This window comes from Larus michahellis, chromosome 21 (genome assembly GCF_964199755.1).
Source record: "Larus michahellis chromosome 21, bLarMic1.1, whole genome shotgun sequence".
Classification (NCBI taxonomy): domain Eukaryota; kingdom Metazoa; phylum Chordata; class Aves; order Charadriiformes; family Laridae; genus Larus; species Larus michahellis.
In genome coordinates, this window is record NC_133916.1 from 1504942 (window position 1) to 1528306 (window position 23365).

General features: G+C 46.5%; 1 protein-coding gene across 6 annotated transcripts in view; it reads right to left on the reverse strand.

Moving 5' to 3' along the window:
* IGFN1 (immunoglobulin like and fibronectin type III domain containing 1) overlaps positions 1-23365 on the reverse strand; it is a 41652-nt gene that overhangs the window by 13718 nt on the left and 4569 nt on the right. For 2 of the 6 annotated variants that reach the window (XM_074564469.1, XM_074564471.1), the window contains 12 exons: positions 21782-21921; positions 17009-17077; positions 16366-16488; positions 13678-13817; positions 13325-13424; positions 12469-12516; positions 11854-11899; positions 10686-10860; positions 9985-10098; positions 8816-8987; positions 7907-8179; positions 455-6577 (listed from right to left, as the gene is read on the reverse strand). In XM_074564469.1, coding sequence (XP_074420570.1) covers positions 455-6577; positions 7907-8179; positions 8816-8987; positions 9985-10098; positions 10686-10860; positions 11854-11899; positions 12469-12516; positions 13325-13424; positions 13678-13817; positions 16366-16488; positions 17009-17027 — 7333 coding nt within the window. In that variant the 5' untranslated portion in view covers positions 17028-17077; positions 21782-21921. Of the gene's footprint in view, positions 1-454; positions 6578-7906; positions 8180-8815; positions 8988-9984; positions 10099-10685; positions 10861-11853; positions 11900-12468; positions 12517-12685; positions 13425-13677; positions 13818-16365; positions 16489-17008; positions 17078-21781; positions 21922-22009; positions 22136-23365 lie in introns of those variants that run through there. The other 4 variants (XM_074564470.1, XM_074564472.1, XM_074564474.1 and 1 more) reach the window with 4 other exon arrangements.

Here is a 23365-nt window from a genome sequence, read left to right on the forward strand (position 1 = left end):
ATTAATCCAATAGACTCAGGCACAGATTTGTTCCCAGAACTTGGAAAACCACAGGTATTTGCACTAGACGTTAGAAGATATCAAGTGAAATAACAAGGTTTAAATTGGAACAACGTCAAAGAAACACGGCCATATTCCTCGAAACTATATGTGGGAACTAGTATGTTTGCGAACTGAAGTCTGTTCCATGTGGATCTGAATAATCTATTTGAATGAACAGATGATGCCTGTTCTAGATATTTTAAACAAAGATCATTTAGATTTTTAAGGCAGTTTGATCTGAGTGAATTGTGTAAGGTCGAACAGCAAATCAGTGGTGGAATTAGGAACGGATCTCAGCAAAACCAAATTTCTACATATAGCTACATTTGTCTAAACCCTAAGATTCAATTTCTCTCTGTGAGTATCAAAATGGAAAGACCAGCAATACAGAATTCATCAATTAAACACATACCTTTCAGATCATCTAGGCAATAACGTCTTCTTTTTCCAATACTTTCTGCATTGATCAAGAAATCATTTGCTTTCATATCAAGGCCGGGTTCCTCTTTTCTCTGGTTTATTGAAGGAGGTCCACCATAAAGATCTGACATCTGACCATAATCCAATGAACCTTGACTAAAACCACCTGAATTCCTCCCATCAGCAGCTCTGTTATGATAATTACTCCCTTCCCCTTCAAAGGCAGAATTTTTGCCATGAAGGGAGCCTAACTGTCCTAAATCTCTGCCCTTCCCTCTGCCATCTCCTTGACCTGAAAGTGAATCTCTGTCAGCAGATGAACCTTTGTGCCCTGATCCTCTGAAATCACTGGCAGTGCCCTTTCCAGTTTCACCTCCCATAAAAGATTTGCCAGGATGTGAATCCAGCCCACGTTCACCACCTCGTCCACCTACCACACCTTCCTTACCATGGAAATCCCTTTCATCACCTCCGAACCTGCCAACACCACCCGCACCAGCCCTGGCTCCATCTGACCCACTGCCCTTGCCATAGGGAGACCCAGCTCCCCGAATTGCAGAGCCACCAACACCACCACCTTCTGAGGAAAAACCATCTCCTCCAGCTCCACCTCTATACCCTTGACCTCTGCTCAGCATCGCATCCCTGCCATGGCGAAATCCCACTACTTCTTCAGCTCCAAAAGGAAAATGAGCACCTCCTGCCACAGGCCCAGTTGGAAGACCATCCTTTCCATAGGGAGACCCAATTCCTCCCGAAAGAGCTACACCAGCACCACCAATGCCACCGCCAACTGGGAGACCATCCTTGCCATATACAGAGCTGAATCCACCTCTACTAGCAAAATCAGCACCAGCTGGGAGACCATCCTTGCCATAAGGATACCCAGCTCCCCCTGCACCAGCTACACCAGCTATGCCAGCGCCAGCAGGGAGACCACCCTTGCCATAGGGAGACCCAACTCCTCCTGCACCAGCGACACCAGCAATGCCAGCCCCAGCTGGAAGGCCATCCTTGCCATAGGGAGAACCAACTCCTCCCACACCAGCTACACCAGCACCACCAATGTCACCGCCAACTGGGAGACCATCCTTGCCATAGGGAGACCCAACTCCTCCTGCACCAGCTACACCAGCACCACCAATGCCACCACCAACTGGGAGACCATCCTTGCCATATGGAACCCCAACTCCTCCTGCACCAGCTACACCAGCACCACCAATGCCACCACCAACTGGGAGACCATCCTTGCCATATGGAACCCCAACTCCTCCTGCACCAGCTACACCAGCACCACCAAAGCCTGCTACAGCTGGGAGACCATCCTTGCCATAGGGAGAACCAACTCCTCCTGTACCAGCTACACCAGCACCACCGATGCTACCGCCAACTGGGAGACCATCCTTGCCATAGGGAGACCCAACTCCTCCTGCACCAGCTACACTAGCACCACCAATGCCACCGCCAACTGGGAGAACATCCTTGCCATAGGGAGACCCAACTCCTCCTGCATCAGCTACACCAGCACCACCAATGCCACTGCCAACTGGGAGACCATCCTTGCCATATGGAACCCCAACTCCTCCTGCACCAGCTACACCAGCACCACCAAAGCCTGCTCCAGCTGGGAGACCATCCTTGCCATAGGGAGAACCAACTCCTCCTGCACCAGCTACACCAGCACCACCAAAGCCTGCTCCAGCTGGGAGACCATCCTTGCCACAGGGAGACTCAACTCCTCCTGCACCAGCTACACCAGCACCACCAAAGCCTGCTCCTGCTGGGAGACCATCCTTGCCATAGGGAGACCCAACTCCTCCTGCACCAGCTACACCAGCACCACCAATGCCACCGTCAACTGGGAGACCATCCTTGCCATAGGGAGACCCAACTCCTCCTGCACCAGCTACACCAGCACCACCAAAGCCTGCTCCAGCTGGGAGACCATCCTTGCCATAGGGAGACCCAACTCCTCCTCCACCAGCTACACCAGCACCACCAATGCCACCGCCAACTGGGAGACCATCCTTGCCATAGGGAGACCCAACTCCTCCTGCACCAGCTACACCAGCACCACCAAAGCCTGCTCCAGCTGGGAGACCATCCTTGCCATAGGGAGACCCAACTCCTCCCGCAGCAGCTACACCAGCACCACCGATGCCACCGCCAGCTGGGAGACCATCCTTGCCATATGGAACCCCAACTCCTCCTGCACCAGCTACACCAGCACCACCAAAGCCTGCTCCAGCTGGGAGACCATCCTTGCCATAGGGAGACCCAACTCCTCCTGCACCAGCTACACCAGCACTACCAAAGCCTGCTCCAGCTGGGAGACCATCCTTGCCATACGGTGACCCAACTCCTCCTGCACCAGCTACACCAGCACCATCAAACCCTGCTCCAGCTGGAAGACCATCCTTGCCATAGGGAGACCCAACTCCCCCTGCACCAGCTACACCAGCAATGCCAGCCCCAGCTGGAAGACCATCCTTTCCATAGGGAGACCCAACTCCACCTGCACCAGCTACACCAGCAAAGCCTGCTCCAGCTGGGAGACCATCCTTGCCATAGGGAGACCCAACTCCTCCTGCACCACCAATGCCACCACCACCAAAGCCTGCTCCAGCTGGGAGACCATCCTTGCCATAGGGAGATCCTAATCCTCCCGCAGCAGCTACACCAGCACCACCAAAGCCACCGCCAGCTGGGAGACCATCCTTGCCATATGGAACCCCAACTCCTCCTGCACCAGCTACACCAGCACCACCAAAGCCTGCTCCAGCTGGGAGACCATCCTTGCCATAGGGAGACCCAACTCCTCCTGCACCAGCTACACCAGCACCACCAATGCCACCGCCAACTGGGAGACCATCCTTGCCATAGGGAGATCCTACTCCTCCTGCACCAGCTACACCAGCACCACCAAAGCCTGCTCCAGCTGGGAGACCATCCTTGCCATAGGGAGAACCAACTCCTCCTGCACCAGCTACACCAGCACCACCAATGCCACCACCAACTGGGAGACCATCCTTGCCATATGGAACCCCAACTCCTCCTGCACCAGCTACACCAGCACCACCAATGCCACTGCCAACTGGGAGACCATCCTTGCCATAGGGAGACCCAACTCCTCCTGCACCAGCTACACCAGCACCACCAAAGCCTGCTCCAGCTGGGAGACCATCCTTGCCATAGGGAGAACCAACTCCTCCTGCACCAGCTACACCAGCACCACCAAAGCCTGCTCCAGCTGGGAGACCATCCTTGCCACAGGGAGAACCAACTCCTCCTGCACCAGCTACACCAGCACCACCAAAGCCTGCTCCAGCTGGGAGACCATCCTTGCCATAGGGAGACCCAACTTCTCCTGCACCAGCTACACCAGCACCACCAATGCCACCACCAACTGGGAGACCATCCTTGCCATATGGAACCCCAACTCCTCCTGCACCAGCTACACCAGCACCACCAATGCCACCGCCAGCTGGGAGACCATCCTTGCCATATGGAACCCCAACTCCTCCTGCACCAGCTACACCAGCACCACCAAAGCCTGCTCCAGCTGGGAGACCATCCTTGCCATAGGGAGACCCAACTCCTCCTGCACCAGCTACACCAGCACCACCAAAGCCTGCTCCAGCTGGGAGACCATCCTTGCCATAAGGAATGCCAACTCCTCCTGCACCAGCTACACCAGCACCACCAAACCCTGTTCCAGCTGGGACACCATCCTTGCCATAGGGAGACCCAACTCCTCCTGCACCAGCTACACCAGCACCACCAAAGCCTGCTCCAGCTGGGAGACCATCCTTGCCATAGGGAGACCCAACTCCTCCTGCACCAGCTACACCAGCACTACCAAAGCCTGCTCCAGCTGGGAGACCATCCTTGCCATAGGGAGAACCAACTCCTCCTGCACCAGCTACACCAGCACCACCAATGCCACCGCCAACTGGGAGACCATCCTTGCCATAGGGAGACCCAACTCCTCCTGCACCAGCTACACCAGCACCACCAATGCCACCGCCAACTGGGAGACCATCCTTGCCATAGGGAGACCCAACTCCTCCTGCACCAGCTACACCAGCACCACCGATGCTACCGCCAACTGGGAGACCATCCTTGCCATAGGGAGACCCAACTCCTCCTGCACCAGCTACACCAGCACCACCAAAGCCTGCTCCAGCTGGGAGACCATCCTTGCCATATGGAACCCCAACTCCTCCTGCACCAGCTATACCAGCACCACCAATGCTACCGCCAACTGGGAGACCATCCTTGCCATATGGAACCCCAACTCCTCCTGCACCAGCTACACCAGCACCACCAATGCCACCGCCAACAGGGAGACCATCCTTGCCATATGGAACCCCAACTCCTCCTGCACCAGCTACACCAGCACCACCAAAGCCTGCTCCAGCTGGGAGACCATCCTTGCCATAGGGAGACCCAACTCCTCCTGCACCAGCTACACCAGCACCACCAATGCCACCGCCAACTGGGAGACCATCCTTGCCATATGGAACCCCAACTCCTCCTGCACCAGCTACACCAGCACCACCAAAGCCTGCTCCAGCTGGGAGACCATCCTTGCCATAGGGAGACCCAACTCCTCCTGCACCGGCTACACCAGCACCACCAAAGCCTGCTCCAGCTGGGAGACCATCCTTGCCATAGGGAGAACCAACTCCTCCTGCACCAGCTACACCAGCACCACCAATGCCACTGCCAACTGGGAGACCATCCTTTCCATAGGGGAACCCAACTCCTCCTGCACCAGCTATACCAGCACCACCAATGCCACCGCCAACTGGGAGACCATCCTTGCCATAGGGAGACCCAACTCCTCCTGCACCAGCTACACCAGCACCACCTATGCCACCGCCAACTGGGAGACCATCCTTGCCATAGGGAGACCCAACTCCTCCTGCACCAGCTACACCAGCACCACCAAAGCCTGCTCCAGCTGGGAGACCATCCTTGCCATAGGGAGAACCAACTCCTCCTGCACCAGCTACACCAGCACCACCAATGCCACCGCCAACTGGGAGACCATCCTTGCCATAGGGAGACCCAACTCCCCCTGCACCAGCTACACCAGCACCACCTGCTCCAACATGCTGACCATCTGGACCATATAAGGCCTCCATTTCCCCTATAGTACTGTCACCTGCACCAGTTATCACCCCATCTCCAGCTGGAAGACCACCTGGGCCATACAGCAAGCCAGACCTTCCTGACCGACCTAAATGACTGCTAGCATGAAGTGGCAGGCCATCCTTGCCATAGGGTGTCCCTATTTGTCCCTCTCTGTTTAAACTTGCTCCATTCATATCGACTTCAGTTGGCAGACCGTCCCTGCCATAGGGGAACCCCATTCTTCCCGCAGTCTCTGTACCTGCAGCATTCTTTCTAGCTCCAGTCCCTGGACCAGTCCTACTGAATTGATCACCCTTACCATGTCCCACTCCAGTTGAATCTGGATCAAGTCCATATAACTCAGAATTTCCATCAGTAGCACCTAATCTTCCAATACCCCCAAAGCCAGCTCTGTAACTAGTATCACCTAATTTACCATCCTTGTCATGCTGAGAGCCCACACCTTCTCCATCATCCATGTCAATGTTAACAGCATCCAGCATACCATGATCTCTGCCACCCACAGAATACCTTTCACCTGCTCCTTGTAATTCATCACCAGTATCTGCGCTGCCTGTCATAGAATCCTTGCCATGGATAGGCTTTAATCCACTTTTGCCTCCAAAGCCCTTAAACCCAAAGATACTACCAGCATTTTCCACTGACTCTCCATCTAGGTCTGCTCCAGAAAACTGCCCAAGCCCCATCTTTTCATTCCTGTCGACTTTGCGTAGCCTCTCTTTTCCCAAAAATCTATGGCTTCCATCATCATCAGTGTAGTGGCCTAGACTGCCGTCTTGATCGTTTCTGTACCAGCCATCATTTTCCATGCCAGTGTCCATAAGATGGTCTTCATCACCAAGATGCTCTCTGTGTCGAAGTTTCTTAGCCCCATCTATATCTGGCAATGTTTCTTTTTGCCAATTAAATTTCTCTCTTTCACCTCCTTCATCCTGTCTCCTCTTTCCTTTGGCATCTGTATTGAAGATGCATTGTTTGATTGAAGGAGATATAATTTACAGGAAGAGAGAAAAAAAAAGGACAGAAAATCAATATGTTGTGTACTGCATCAACAACCAAAGAAAATATGTTAGCATTTGTTACAATTTCATTCTAGGACACAGAAACATAATATATTTAAATAAATTTAAATTCAGTTCAAATCCTGAATTTTTTCAGGGTCACTTTCAGATATAATTTTACATTTCTTAGTTAAAAAGACAATTATTTTTAACGGAAACATTCTTATTAAAAAACCAACCAAGCAAACAAAACTAAAAAAGCAGAAAAACAATGCAAATTTCCCGCGTGATACGTCTAATTTAGAGGGGCTTAGATTGTAGTTGGGACTGGGGACTGTATTTAGCCCTGGAGGAGTTACAGAATATCCCACGCACAGAGCAGCCATCAGTTCCCACCCTTGACTTAGGATCTCACTGCTACCGAGGCAGCTTGCATGTTTGGCATCCTGGCATTTGAGAGATGGCCAACCTCAAGACTAAAGATTTCACTTCTTTGCGTTAATCCCCAATTCAGGCATTTCCGAGATAAACAGTGGAGCTAGCAGGTCACGCACTGTCTGGATTTCCAGGCTAGATATCATTTCTGTGCAGCATTAACAGCTCTATGAACTCAGTGGGCAGTTTCTCTGTATGTCATACTCAACCTGCACCGTTTCTGAAAGGTCATCAAAAAGCCTTTATGAGAGAGACCACCTTTTGCTGCAGCAGACTCTCAAAAGAAACCAAAGCAACCACCTTTCAGAAGCAAAAAAATAGGAGCCAGCTAACTATTAATTTGCCTGCCCTGAAAAGAGTGTTTCCCATCTTCCCGTCTTCCTTTGAGCTTCTTCTAACATGTTTATCTTCTAATTTGTAAAGAAAAATAGTATCTAGCAAGATAGTATGGAATAGTATTGATAGTATAGAATTGATAGGGCTTAAAGCTCCTTCATCCCCTGTATGCTGTACTGCGTTCACACAGTGACAGTTTCATCAAAACACATGTTGAGATATGGAGTATTTTTCGTTAACTGATGGAGAACATGCTACTTCATCGTAGCTGTAGAGTACACAAGCCAATAGGATTTGTCAGGACTAATGAAAAGGGAAAAAACTGTCTCATCTGTACAGGAAAGAGAACATAACCAGACCTTCATTTTCCCAACTCTAATTTAAGAACTAGAGGCTCTGCAATTCATTTCTCAGCATAGAATCATCTCAATGAGCAATCGGGCAGTGAGACAAGTATTATTGCGTTAACACACCTCAAGCTAAGACCATGGGAATTGTATTATGTCACTTACACTCTACGATAAGCCAGGCATTTGAGGAGCAGAGTCCAGTGTCGAGCGTGTACATGCCGTTGTCAGAGGGCGCAACGTTTTTGATAATGAGCTGATGGTTCAGCCCGTCGGGTGTTACGGAGATCTGGTGCTTCTCACTTGCCTCGAGGACGTGGGTTTTGTGTAGCCACACAGCATCGTAGCAGGGCGTGCGCAGGATACACTCAAAGACAGCATCTTCATCCTCAGGACAACGCATGTCACTGAGTGGCCGCTCAAATCTCACAGGGATGGCTGCAATGGAAAAATCAAAAGCTATAGAAAGGAAACAGAGAGCTATTTCTGTCTTCGAAGAAAAACTTGTTGCAGCTGAAGGAAGAAAAAAAGACAGGAACTTGCCATGCCTGTAAGCATTGGTCTAAGCAGAAAAAGGTAAAACTGAGATGTGCTCCTGGGCCCAATTCTACAGGACAGAAAAGCAGAAAAGTAGATTTTTGCCTCTGTTATCTTCTGAGACATTTATACCACACATCACTGTGATGTGCCGATAATTTGTAGTCATTAATGTATTTCAGCAGCATGATACTTGTATCGAGTTGGTAGTTATTATTCTGAGCATACAAAAGGAAACTGTAGCAACTTAACTGCAAGTTAAGGAATTTGCTCACTGGTATCCGTCAGTCACAGCGAAACTGGTACTTGATCCTAGTCCTTTGGAATACAAATGCAACACCCCTATCACATAATCACCCTCCCGCTCTTTTTTACCTGTGTCATATAAGGAGCTCTTATTTGGCAACACAAAAAGAGTTTTCTGTAGTTATCGGATTTTACTGCTGAGCTTTGCATATGTTCCTAGATAAATTTTTCCAGCAAAAAATAATTTCTTGTTACAGTTGCACATCACACGCATCTAACTCAACTCCTTACCTTCAGCTTCCAGTTCAGTTGAGAAAACAGGTACGTCCTCCACTCTGACTTGATACAAGCCTGCATCTTCTGGCTGCACGTCGTTGATAATGAAATTGTACTTCTTGCCAATTCGCCTCAGGTAGTGCTTTCTGTATCCATCCCCCATTCCATATCTGAGCCTCACACCATCCTAGGAAGAGAGAGAACATGCTCTTAAAGGCAATGCACAACCAGTGCAAGGTATTTCAAACAAATCAGGACAAATTTGTGCTACGAACGCCTATTGATATAAATGAGCAACAACAGAGAAGTCTGTACTGCTACTTACAGAGGACAGCTGAAAGCGGACAGGGCTCACGGCTTATGTGACACACAGGCAACAGTGCTACGTGCAGCAAGTGCCGCACAGAACTGCATCAGGCTCCCAAACTAGGCAAAACAATAGTGCTTTGCTGGCTCACATAAGGTTTTGAAGCTTAACCAATACACGGTCACTAAGCGCTTCCTTTGCTTAGATTTTAGCATCCCCATAGATGGATAAGCAGGCAAGCTCACCGCTGTCCTCCCTGTAATACCCCTGGGTTACCGTCTCCACGTGGCAGCTGCATGGACTTCATGTCATGCATTTGATTCAGAAGTTCATAGAGTTAGTCCGACCTCCTCTTTAATGAATTTCCCCTGCATTAAAGCCTCTAACCACAGTTTGAAATGTACCTTCCAGAAAAACATCTACAGCACTGACCACCTGGGCATCACGTCAGAATAACTACAGAACTAGATGGGATGGTTTACTTCCTTGAGATCTTTTTTCATGGAAGTGAATTATAGTGGAATAACACACTTGAGAAAGTGAATAAAATCAATCTCTTTTTCTTATATGAGATTGCAGAATTTCTGCAGCCTGAAAGACAGTGTTAGAATTTCTTCTTACTGGAAGAACTCCTGAAGTCAAAAGGATGTCAGTAACTGACCACTTCCCCTGTACTACAAATCCCAAGTGATATTCAACACCAAAGACTACCTGGACTCCCACGCCAACGCTTCTCCCTAACTGATCAAGGATTCTCCAATGGACAGACAACCTTCGGAAGCTTATTTGCTCTCAGGCACCACCCAGCAGATCAAGCATTTTATGTAGAAGCCTTCAGCCGCTACCGTGAGCCAACCAGCTCATCTCGCCCCCTCACCTTAAGCAGATGAACTTTGCTTTTACTGCTTTTCAGGTCCATCTCCAGAGAGAATGTAGCTTTTCCCTCCTTGTTGACTTTGATATGTTCAAAGTTTTTGACACTGTTTATAAACTGCAAAGAAACAACGTAGTAAATGATAAGGCTGCCATGACAGAAGTTCTTAAGCTGTTGAACTGATGTGGAATCTAGTTTTTATCTGCATAGAAAAGAGCTACCTCTATGTCTAGAAGAAGCATCTCTAAGGTTCCACAGTTTCCTCCTGCAGGCAAATTATATTTTACGTCATTCACACACTATGCAACCACAAGCTGTCCAGGTTTCCACATGCCCCTGTATGTGAAGGCCAGTTTTGACTCTCAGGCATACACCTTTCCAATTTGGGGTCCAAGTTCTCATCAGAGGCAACTGAATAAAGAATTTAGCCATGTGGCTTAATAAAAGGGTTATCCTAAGGTCAGTATCTCCTAAAATTCACGAAGTGAACTTCAAAACAGTCAATAGCACTTTCATCTGCATGTGTACAGAAGTAGGAGGACTTCTTTAAAACACTGTCACAAACCGTTCTCTGCCATACAATAAAATTTTCACCTACAAAGCAATTTAGGAAGGTTTAGCCTGTTTTCAGAAGCTACTGAGGAACTGTAGAATTCTGCAGTCTGTTCAAAATCAGCACTTTCAGTGGTTTCAATTTTTTTTACCTCTTCTTGTTCACTCTCTGTGTCCTTCCTTATCTCCTGCAGCCTTCTCAGCATCCCACGGAAGTCAACAATTCCATATTTCAAGCAGATTTTCTCATAATCTCTCCTGTCTGCATGCAGCAACAGTTGCCAGACTGCTTCTTTGTCCAAGGGTTTTGGTTTTGGTGCTGGGGCCCTTAGAACCAGGGGAAAAAAAAAATCTAGACATTTGGACAGAGAACAAGATGTCTCATTTTTCTATAATTAATCCTCTCATATCTCTCTCCATCATTTCTGTAGTTCACTTGGCCCTGTAGATGTAGACAATAAAGAGTAGGACTCTTCCACAGAACAGGTTTTCTGCATCTATACTACAAAGTACATGCTGCCAGGAAACAGTTTTGCCCTGGGCCACGTAAGGCAAGACTGTAACGCAGTTGTCATAGAATCACAGAATCGCCTAGGTTGGAAGGGACCTTTCAGATCGAGTCCAACCATCAACCTAACTCTGACAAAAAACCATCGCTAACCCATGTCCCTCAGCACCACGTCTGCCCGTCTTTTAAATACCTCCAAGGATGGCGACTCGGCCACTTCCCTGGGCAGCCTGTTCCAATGCTTAATAACCCTTTCAGTGTACAAATTTTTCCACGCTGTTAAATTATCAGCAGAGTCACTGGCACAGTTTGGCCCAGGCCAACGTGCACTCTCCCAAGTAATTTCTCAGCACAGTTCAGGATTTTGCACAGGCCAGAGATCATTCCCGTTAGGCAACGTTTGGAGGTTCCCACCTGGGAAGCGAAGGGATTTCTGCAATGTGCACGTGGCAGTTTGTGCAGTTGGCCTGGGAGCCAGGGCTCAGTCCCTGATTAGCCAGAAAGATCATTATGTGAAGGCTTGTCACTTAGCCAGGAAGTTACTTGTGAGCTAAAAACAGGGGAGCAGAGAAACAGATCTTCAAACTCATAATCTTGTGGTGCAAAGGACCATACACCTCAAAATGAAGCTGGTACCCTGAGATTATCTCAGCCTCACAGACAGTGGCAAACCGTTCTGTTACGTCTCTCCATATTGAGTCTCACAACAACTTTGGAAACAAGAAGCGTTGCCTTGAAGATCTATGAAGCTGTCCCCTATCATCAAGCAACATGTAGGAAGTGTAACCACGGCCTTCCTTATGGAGCCTTACCGCTTCCTCAGCAGCCTCCTGGAGTCCTGAAGCTTCTTCTTTAAGTCTGTTAAAGGGGGGGGGGAAACAACAACCATTCAGACACCCAGCACTGTAAAATATATCCCCCAAAGGAAGATAATGCAAAATACCCGCTGACCACAGGCCATTCTACTAACCCGTGTACCTCCGGTGATTTTTTCACACCTTACAAGAATACTGTCATGAAACTTAGCGACAGTTTTCTGTGCCATACTCATGGCCTTTGAGTGCCGTTAAGTTCATCGCTCCCTAGGGGACTTTCCTCTCTTTCTAGAGAGGACACTCTAGAAACCTGCTATTTTCCATCTATGTTAACCTGTTTGATCCTGCTGTATTTGACAACACAAAATCCTTTTCTAGCACTAACGATTGCAGAATCATTAATTAGAACAGCTCAAAGCCATGTCTAAGACTGTCATTTCACCCAAAGGTAAACAACAAGTAGAAAGAGACAATGGAACATTAGAGATTCATAAATCGTTCTCTTACTTTATTCTTTACGACTTTGAGGTAGTGATAATGTGGTAGACAGAGGTGTATTAACTATGCCCCACCAAAAAATAAAATATAAGTATACATCTAACTATAACTTACCATCAGCAGCATGAACAGGAACATATCTCACTTTCCTCTTAAAGCCAACTAATTGTTGAGATAAGAGAAAACAGAAGAAAAACAAGCCATAAGATGAACGAGATAACAGTCAGACTACCACCAGTAAACCGATGAACTATAAAACATCTGTGTTTGTTACCAATGCAAGAGGAAATTCCAAATGCAATATTTCTATTGCAATTGACTCTGCGCTTACCGGATACTCTAGACAGCGGAGGAGACTGCTTCTGCCCTATCGGCTTAGGGTTTAAGGAATGGTAGGAAATATTAACATCTTGTTTTAGAGACGGGGAGCCAAGTGCAGGGATTATCCGGCCAAATGCAGACAGTTGCCTTCTAAGCGTACTTTACAGACACTAAGGTGAAATGGACGCTTCCAACATAGTCCACCTCCTGCTCAAGCAGATTCCAAGAACAGGTCAGTTATGTTTTACACAAAGGGCCTGTTTCTCTCCACTGTAAAGGGAAGCAGGGGACTAGGTCAGGTGGACACCAGAGACATCTGATGTAAAGTGGGATGGATCCCTCCCAAGAGACTGATTTGTTCGATATCATAAATAAACAACTGAGCCAACTCTAAATCCAGAGCATCTGATTATGGTCCAGTGCAGCGACCACAATACCACTTTCTTCTCCCTTGCTTTACAGCTCATATTGTCATGGAGCCACCAAAGTGGGGGGAGTCACAGAAGACCTCCAGTCTTCAGTGAGTGCAAAAATATACCTTCATGCCAAGGACATTTGGACAATGCTGTGGACACCCACTCCCAAAGGACAACAAAGCCAACTACTTGGGACCACAGGACCTTTGTAACACAGAACTGGTCAATCCTACCTTGTAGGATCCTGAGGCCAGCAGAGCATGAAGCTTCCCCATACTCATTCACAGCGAAGCAACGATACAGATCACTGTCACCTACAGTGATCTTGTTTACCTTAAAGAGAAGAACACAGTAAGAGCTCAGAGTGACACGCTGTGGTTCAGTTCCCACACCTTCAGCTTCTAATAAAACAGCTACTCAAAGACACCTCAGATCTTTCTTCTGTTCCCAGAATGACTCTAAAAAGCTTTGTTTGCTTACTTTTGTGCTATCTCAGATCTGGTGACACCCACCTGCCCACTGAAGGTTTTTCCCTTCCATTGCTCTCTCTGTTCCATGAGTCCTGTCTGAAATATTTGAGCTTTACCTGCAGAATGAATTCATTTGTAGCGTTATTGAAGAATGTTTCATATTTTTCAGGATCATCCAGTCCTCCTTGTGCACGTGCCCATTTCACGTCAGGGCTTGGGACACCTTTGACCACAGCTCTGAAAACGGCGTTTTTACCTTTGAAAAGAGGCAAGAAATTAGTTATTTAAGACAGGCTTGGACATGAGGAGTGTCATGCCAGGCTCCCTACGTTATCACTAGAGTGGCCCCCAGAGCCAGCCCTCTCTGTTGTTTTAGGCAGAAACATTCTTTGAAACTAATTCTGTCTTTTTGTTTTCTCTGTAAAAGATGCCTAAATCACCAGTTTAAGTTGCATGAAATGCCCAAACTCCTGCAAGACATTTGCCCTAACCTCCACTCTAACTCCCTGGCTTTCAAAGAGATTACTTGAAAATTAACTTTAAAATTCACTGACACATATGGTCTCTGCCTGTGTTTTTACCGCACAGCCATGCGGATAGAGAAATTACGTATCAAAGAGAGCAATTTTTGCTATCTTGATCTGATTATGAACTCCCTCAATATTTGAGCAGGGCCAAAGAGCAAACAGTTATTAGCTCAAGTCCAGGCTGGGCTACCTTTGCCCACATCAAGAATGTCAGGTTTTGTCTGTATTCACAATAAAATTGTGGTGTTAGCCTGCCAGATGTGACTGCTGACATCCTCCGATCATCTCTGAAATCAACGGTGCTAAAGCAAGGTCAGCCTAGGCTGGCTTCTGGTAACTTGTACGCACTACTTGTACCACAGCCATGAAATGCCCAAATCCATTCTCATCACGTTCATATTCCCCTACAAGTTCCCACTGCTCCTCCATTCTTTCAGACCATTCCCTTCGTTGTGACTGTGCTGGGCAGGATGTTAAATGACATAGGACTCACTGTGCTGGAGCCTCCTGTCCCTAGACATCACTAAAGTTCATCTGTGAATAGTTGCAGCTCCTGCTCTCTTTTTCATTTGGATAAACTTGGACTCATTAGGAGGTGGAAACAAGAAGATAGCCCCTCTGCACGCTTAAGAAAACACATTCTTAACAGACAACACTGTACCACGACTGGGAGGACCCATGCAGGGTAGGGTGTTTCCCTGCATGTCATCTTTCTGCAATATCTTCCTTGTCTGCTAGCCTGGCACCACCTTGCACTCCCCAGAGACCAGGAGGGAGTTTACCCATGAGCTTTCACCTCTGCTCCCCTCAGAACCTGAGTACCCTGCAGCTGCCCATAGAAATCTCCAACAACTTTACTACTGTCTAGTATAAACCTTTCCCTTCTCTTCCAAAAGGCTTCAAAGACATAGGAAACACTATGAAACTACACATCAGAGAAGTGACTCGCGTGTAGGTAAGTGGGAGTGCCACAGGGGAATAGAAATGGAGATGACTTATCCATGGATAACTCAGGGCGGAAATGATTACTATCTTTCTTTTGCAATGGTTTTGGTCTTCAGGTGACCAACGCTGTTAAAAATTTTCCCCAGAAAGTCTTGCAGTATTTCCCACACCCTTCTGCAGTCACCACCAAAGCACTTATTTGATGCAGCAAGCTCCTGCCATGTAGCCAACAGATTCTTATCAAAGAGCATCTACCAACTTTTTCCAAGATCGCAGTACTATCTGTTATTAAAGTCTGTTTCCAATTGATTATACCCTTGTCGAATGTTGACCATTCTGGCTGCAGTTCCCCATGCTTGCCGTCCACAGCTAGAAGTATCAGCTAATCCATGTGCTGAATGCAACGGGGCGATGATGACATAATTAAAGACACTCATTGTGCATCTGCATAGACACTGAATTGCATTCACACAGTGACCGACCAGAATGGCCTCACATTTTGTATATGAACTATGAAGAACCTACTGTAAATGAAATAAGTTGGAAAATTTAGACGGGGTGACTGACCACCGCCTTGGTTCATGCCTGAAACGTGCAGGTGGAAGGAAGGTGGAGGAGGAGGAGGGATGTACCGCTAGAGGCCACTGTGCTCCTTCCTAAAATCTCAACGGCCAGTGAAAATCAACAGCTGGGTGTGACGACACTGAAATCCAGGGTGCTAGAAACGGGTCAGCCCTGTGAGGGAAGAGGAGCTACACAGTCTGCCCAGGCTATCCCACTCCAAAAAAATACATGACTCTCTGTAAGGGCAGAGAGATTACTGGAAGGCTTCCAATTGTTTTTCGGTCTTGGCTCATTAGTTGCCTTCTCTGTACTCTATGTGAGATCCATATTGCTTCTTGAAAGAGAAGTACAGTCTAAACAGCATCAGCAGTCAGTGTATCTGACTTTAAAAAGCAGTTAATTTTATGTGTTGAACACTCATAATACAAGTTAGTTCAACGGGAAAAAAACAACTTTTTCAACGTGCTTAATCTTTTGTTGCAAAACACTTATTTTGAGAGCTTCCTGCAGAATTCACAGGATTTTTTGTATAAATTAGGAGCCAGATTTTGATCTCATAGACACTAGTGAAAGCTCACGAGACCTCCCACAGTACTCATGGAATTTTCATCAGTACAACAAAGACTTTGTCCACACAACACTTTTTTATGGTCTAGTCAAATCTCATTAGAAACTAGCTTGATTTAGTGATGACAATTGTTTCACGTAGGTTAGACATGGAGCCAAGCCTCCAGGTCTATGACTTTGACTGTTTTCCAAGAATCTCACCTTCCTGCAATGTCAGAGAAACCGGTTTCCGCTCAAAATCAGGTGTACTGCATCCTTTTGGAACATCATCCACAAACTGGGTGATAAGAACCCCTGGGACAGCAGATTTCTTGAAGGATTTTACTAGAAAGGCAAGGAAAAATATATTGAATTAAGATAACAACTTTGTCCTTTAGAAAGAGTCTGTCAATCTGCATCGCCTCCCTGTAGAACAGTAACTGTTCCTGCTCAGCTCCTCTTGGACTACAAAGGACCCATCCATGCCAGTGCTACAGGCTCCAAGCGTGTCCAAAGGCTGGAGCATCAAGGTCTGCGATTTTGTGCTGACTTCATGCAAAGGCAGGGCCGAAGTGGGAAAGTCTGCAAGCCAGATCACAATCCAGGGCCACGTCGTCTTACAGGTCTAGTGATGATTTGGACGGAGAATGCTTTACAACAGTTATTGTTCCAAATAAAAACTTCAAAATCTGGCATGAGAAAGACAGTATTGCAAAGGTCAGCAGAACCTGACGGGCCAGTTACTGGTGTCTCTCCTGGTGGTGGTGAGAGACAGACACCCAATCCCCAAACGATAAGAAAAGCAAGTTGGGCTTATTCTCAGGGGTACCCCAGATAGTTTTCATAGCTGTGTCTGTTCTCTCACCTGGCCGATTACTTGACATGATGTTTTGCTCGGCTGCCTGGGGTCAGCACAGACAAACTACAGGCTCTCCTGTAGAAAAATACAAATCATTTCGTTATTTACAGTTCACAAGGGAAATGAGAGACCTTAATACTGCTCACTTTTGCGACGCAGTTTGCCCTTCCTCACTTGCCACATCCTACCAGCCAAGTGGAGAAAGGCCTGCTAGTCAACACATGACACGTCTTTCCAAAACACATCATGACACAGTTTTGAACCAACACAAACCAGGTATGAAAATGGCTAGCAGGGATAAATGGAAAATGTCCACATCTAACAGCATCCCTCCGCCACCTCTTCCATTTCCATGTCATCTGGCTTTCCTCCAAAGACCTCCTCTCGTGTTTCAGGCAAATATTACACCACATGGCACTCACGTGGTGAGTTCTGATGGATGGCAAGAGCAGTTGCTGAGAAGAAAGCCACAGAGATGGATGTCTAAACTGAGGCATGAAGCAGAAGCACATCCTGATCTAAATTAGCTTGTCTAAATTAGCAACAGGTCTGAGAGCAGACTATAAGCTACTACTTACTTTAGAAGGAAATGGTGAAGTGTGAACTTGGCATTAACTAGTTATTGTTACGGATCACTCATGTCACCTTCTGCCAAAGGTGTCTCTTTCCCTGTATTTATAAATTGGACAACATGTAATGTAACACATCACTATCTTGCAAGCAAACTGTGAAGGCAGATTCCTTGTCATATGTGAGATGCTCAGAAACTATAGAGTTACTGAAGCTCTGAGAGAGCAATTAGATTAGATTCCCATGTAGGATTAATGCCGTGTCTCTATTTACCCTCTGCACTCCTTCACTCCACACAGTCACAGGAGAACATGCAACTTTTAACACTTTTAAAAGGCAGATGGACTTTGTCAGCGCGCCTGTGATCTTAATTCTGCTCCCTGTATCAGACGTTCATCCAACCTGGCATTGCCACGCTACACCTGATGAAAACTCTGGGTAGGATCCCAACATTTCCTTGTTACACGTTTAGCTCGGAGTTGCATTATCCGTGTGATACTTGGTTTCAGCTAAGGGTAAAAGACAAGTAAGCTAACCAAAATCATCTGTGCTGTACGTCCCATAGATAGGCCAAAGAAAGCGTAGCTCACAGTACTTACGGGTCAAATTCTGAACCAAAAGGATAAACTTTGGTTTTCTATTCATCAGTATTTGCAAATAGGAACAACGTAGGCATCTCTCCACAACAAATCACTGGCTTCGCTGTTGTCCTTAACACAAATTTTATTTTAGGGCTCTGCACACTATAAAAATCTCAGAACTAAGTACCGCATCGCTACTGATTACTTTGAAAATCATTCTTTGAGCCTCATGACTTTAGTGGAAATGCACGTGGAACAACAGGGATGGGAAACAACTGTGCGAATGACAGCCAACTCCTCTCTTTCTATCACCTCCCTGGTCCGGTGTGGGTGAGTTTTGTTGCCATCCACCAAAACAAGAGTTTTACATTTCAGTGTTCCAGCTTTTGTACGTTGATATTTTGGCACACCGCGTAGTTACCTTCTGTAAACAGTTAGTAGATGTTTTAAAAATTGCGAATGAAGGGAATGAACAGCTTGTAGGAGGGAAAACACACACAAATTAAATGAAAATAAGATGATTGCAGGGCACCCTGCCCTGTACCGGGCAGGGCATTGCACAACAAATAGCAGAGATATTCAGAGACTCTCGATCACCCTCTTCTGATGGACTTAATTTGTCCTCTGAAGGACTGAACTGTATTAATAGCAAACATTATAATCCCCTATTGCCTTTTGCAATCTTGTATCTTCCTAAACATGTCACCACTCCTGGAGCTGAAATGTCTAATGCTTACAACTTTCAACAAACATCATTACTTGACAGTAGCTTCCAACAGTATTCCCCTAAGCTCTTTCTACGTTACGCTGACATTTATTCTTTGCTACTCCCAACTTCTTCCCTCCGCACTAGGCAATATTGACAAGCACCTGCACTGAAACATGAACATGATCCAAATTCTCAGGTCCAAAGCCATCAAGAAACTTATTACTTTCTTATGTTACCAAATGCATCATGTCAGACAGTTGTTCTCAGTCCGGTATGACTGTGGATATATGTTAACATAATTATAACCTATTGAGAGATGGTTACATTCAAATCTACTTTAAAAGCAAAACACAAATACTGACAATATTTGCATAAGTAATAATAGGCACCATGCACGCATCCTCTCCATGTACAATATGCACTATGTGCACTATGTGTAAACTGCTGGCCTTAAATATTTCAGAAATTCATGTGGATTAAAGATAAGCTGCTGTGAGTCCTTAAACTCCTGTGAATTCTTGCCTTCTGGTGAGTGAGACAGAAGCATGTTAATGCCACACATTGATTGCACAGTTAAAATAACAGTGCCAGGATATGCAAGAGAACATTCCTTCAGCGTAATTAATCCAACCACATCACATTTTCTAGTGTCTTCTGTGTTAAATAAGGACCAGAAAATAATATATGAGCTGGCACAGAGTCATCCAGACCCTGCCCTGCTTACTTTTAAAATTTCTACTCCCTTGTTATACGAATAACCATGTTTTTGCTTTGACTTCTGTTCAATCCTAGAAAGAGAAATCAGATTTTTTTGTAAAGAAATGAAAGACAGCAAAAGCCTTCCAAAAACTGTCATCGTGTAATTCATATCTCTACTCACAGCTGCTTGAAACATAGGTGTCCACAGTAAGAGGATCACCAAGGTAGCTATTTATTCAACAGAGGCAGACAAGTACTTCCAAAAGGCAATCTACCCTTCCCTACGTGAAGCGCTGTTGACTAGCATCCCCAGCACACCAGGGCTACCACTGGAAGGAGCTCAACACTCTCACTCCTCTGACAAACACATCATTGTCATGCACTAGCCTCGCTCAGGGAACCGAGACTTGGCTATTTCTCATCCCAGGCAGAAGTCTGTCTGCTTTGCAACTGCAGAGACATCCCCTTGGAGACAGTGGCAAAGCTTCCACTGCTTTCATTGCAGAGCAGGAGCAAGCCCTTGACTACTGACAATATTTCTAATCCACCCAAATAAAGCAGCTAGCCTGGCGGGATGAGAGGTCTGCCCTTCAACTTCCCTATCCATCAATCTGCCTGGATGAGACAGAGCAAGAGCCTGTCTTTTTGGAGCCTTCCCTTTTGGAGTCTGACTGAACACTAGTGCTAGGGCCGTAAATCAGCTAAGTGAATAAGCAAAACATTCGGAGTCACAGGATTTGGAGGTACCAGTGGTGTCACAAGTAGTTATTTATGAGGTTCAGGCAGTGAAACACACAGACAAGAAGTGACATAATTGCTGGCAGAGACTGGTGAGCAAAATTAGTCAACCTTGTAGAGAAGTGACGGGCAGTGAGTGGTTCATACGGTGGTGATGGGTCCAGAGGCATGGGGTGTACCGCAGACATTGGTACAGAGCCATTAGCATACACCACAGTAGAAGACTTGAATCATCATTACAATACATTAATCAGCAACACGTGCAGCATTCTATTTCTTTTTGTAATTCACAAAAATCAGGACAGACCCCACACAGCAAATGTTCTAAAAAAAATATCAAATTGTTCTGTGCTCAGTCTCAAATTCCAGCTGTGCTTTACACCAGACGACCCAGATACTCACTGAGAAGAAGGAGCTCTCACCTAAAATTTCTCTTTAGCTTGGTATAGGCTTTCTTTGGTTTTTTGTTGACTTTATGTAATATTTTGAGCTTGAGTCTTCCCATTTCAGAAGAATTTTTAAAGGAAAATCTCAAAGACTTTGTTTAGAACCCCAGAACTGAAGGCTAGCAACTGCAGAAGTGCAACTTCATGAAAACTTCTGAGCAGGTCACAGAGGGGGAACGTCACAAGCACTCCAGTGATGAATGGAGGTCTTGTGTAGAGTGGGTAGGAATGCCCAGGGATCAGATTTTGTCTGACTTATCCCTTCGGTAAATCTATACTTGACTTGATCTTCTCTTCTGCCTCAGGGATTAGGAATATAACATAAGTGACTGCTCATGCTGTCCACAATTTACGTACGCATACACCAGATACTCCATAGCTATTTACTTATGAAAGTGGCATTGATATAAAATGCCAAAAGGAGACACACACCATCTATGTTTTCTAAGTGAACGAAAGCAATTAATGCCTAACAGTGGCGAACAGGACTGTGAATTCACGTCAGTTTGGTGAGCAGGCATGGGACGACAACACGAGAAGAGGTCAGTCTTTTCCTTTCAATGTCCACAACATACCCACGAACTCTTCCATAACACAGACATGCGTTTTCATACAGTCAATAAATTTACAGTAAATATCACAGAGCAAATACAACAGTTTTACTGAATGTCCAGAAGAAATAACATATCCCTGTTTATTGTCCCAAGAAACTATGCGTCCAAGATGAAAAACATTAGAAACCACAGCGTACCACGGGTGTGCCACGGGTCCCACGTGTGCCATGGGTCCCACATGTGCCACAGGTCCCATGTTAGCTCTGTGGGACAGTTACGGCAGATCTTCAACCGCCTTCCATCTTACCAGGGAACTCGGAGTACGCTGCGGGAGACTGCTCCTCCCAGAACACTTACAACAATTTTCAGACTTACAGCAACACAAAGCGATGTCTACCGTGACAGTGAAGGTGACACTCCATACAACCAGCTCTGTATCACCCCCACACAAATCTCAGTGGTGACATGACCAAAGTCACTACCTTACAAGTTGAGCTTCTGAGATGATCCTGCTTGTAGTCAATACTGTGTCTCCGGGCCCACGGTGGCTTCGTCCGTTGACTCAGACTGCAGAGCTCTTCGTAGCCATTCACCAGATCTCTTGGTCACAGATATTCGCGATCTGTATGAAAGAAACCACACCCCTTATTAATATGTTGTAAATGGGACTACGTGACAAAAGAAATGACAAATTCTTGTCCCCCTCACACCTCTCCTCTCTCCTAGAAGCTGAGTCTGTGCTCAGTAGCTGCCTAGCCAGGATGTCTCTATACTGTGCTGCGCGCGGTTGTAGGGGGCTCATTATACACCCCTGCTTCCCACAGCACCAGGGGTGGTGCAAATGAACACGGTGCCTTTGGCAAGCCTCAAACAAGGCAGCGGGCCAACTTGGTCAGATGTGACCATCAGTCAAGGCAACGCTGGATTTCCAAGTGCAAGCTCGGTCAAGACTTTGTGCCTCAAAGAAGGACAAACATTTGTGCAGATCAATGGCTTTTCCAAGGAAGGGACAAGCTGTACATCCAAGTTTTGTAGGACACACCAGTAGACTGGTTCTCAGAGGCCATGAGTCCTTAGGAGATCTCATAATTCCTTAGAAGACAAGTAAAACCAGATTATTGCATTTGTGTATGGGGCAACCATGCCTGGGCTTGGCCTTCATAGGCAGAGTCTTTCAGTCTGCGCTATTCTGAGAGGTCTGAAAGAAATCCAGTTCCTCCTAGAACAGCTTCACTGCTACAGCCAAAACAGACACCTCAATCTGAAGTCTTTCCTTCCAGCACAGCCACAGGCTGATCCCTATTCCCAAGAGCGGCAACAAGGCCCCTTATTTCCACGGACTGGTTTACCCTAGGAGTGCAAGCATATTGTACCCAAAAATCTTTTGTTTCCAGTCTGCCCTTGCAACTTGCAAACCTTCCTTCCTCCGCCCAGAAAGCTCAAATGGACTGAGCTCACGTGGAAGCCTAATTCCTGGTGTTCACAGAGATGGCCAGTCTGGGAGCAAATCCTACCCTCTCCCAGCAGCACGGCATTCCGGCAGTCAAGCCTGCTCGGTCTGGGAGTCTACTTTCCTTCACTCTGGCTGAGACCATACGGTCTTTTTTTCCTTTGCATTGTGTGAATGTGATTCATATTAAAACCTCATGTTCAACTCTAAGATGAAGGGCTGGCTCCAGAAATTGAGAATGGAAGTATTTTTATCACGGTGACCATGGTCCACATGATGTCTGGGCTACCAGAACGAGAACAAGGCTTTCCTTTGGTTTCCCACCAGGAGATTAGGTTCTAAATCTGTGGTTAATGGGGAAAGGAACATACAGCAAAAACTATTGCTAAGCTATAGCTAAGACTCATGTTAGATAGGATGAAGACGGAAGAACCATGAAGAGCAACATTTCCACTAGTTTTAGGAAGATGATCTTTCAATGGAAAAGACACTGGTGGTAGCAATAAGACCCCTCAGCTGTTCTGATCCAAATATCAAAAACTTCTCCTTTGCAGGGCTGGGGATCACCATTTTAATCAACAATTTAAAAGATAAATATGAAAATGAAATTCTGGAG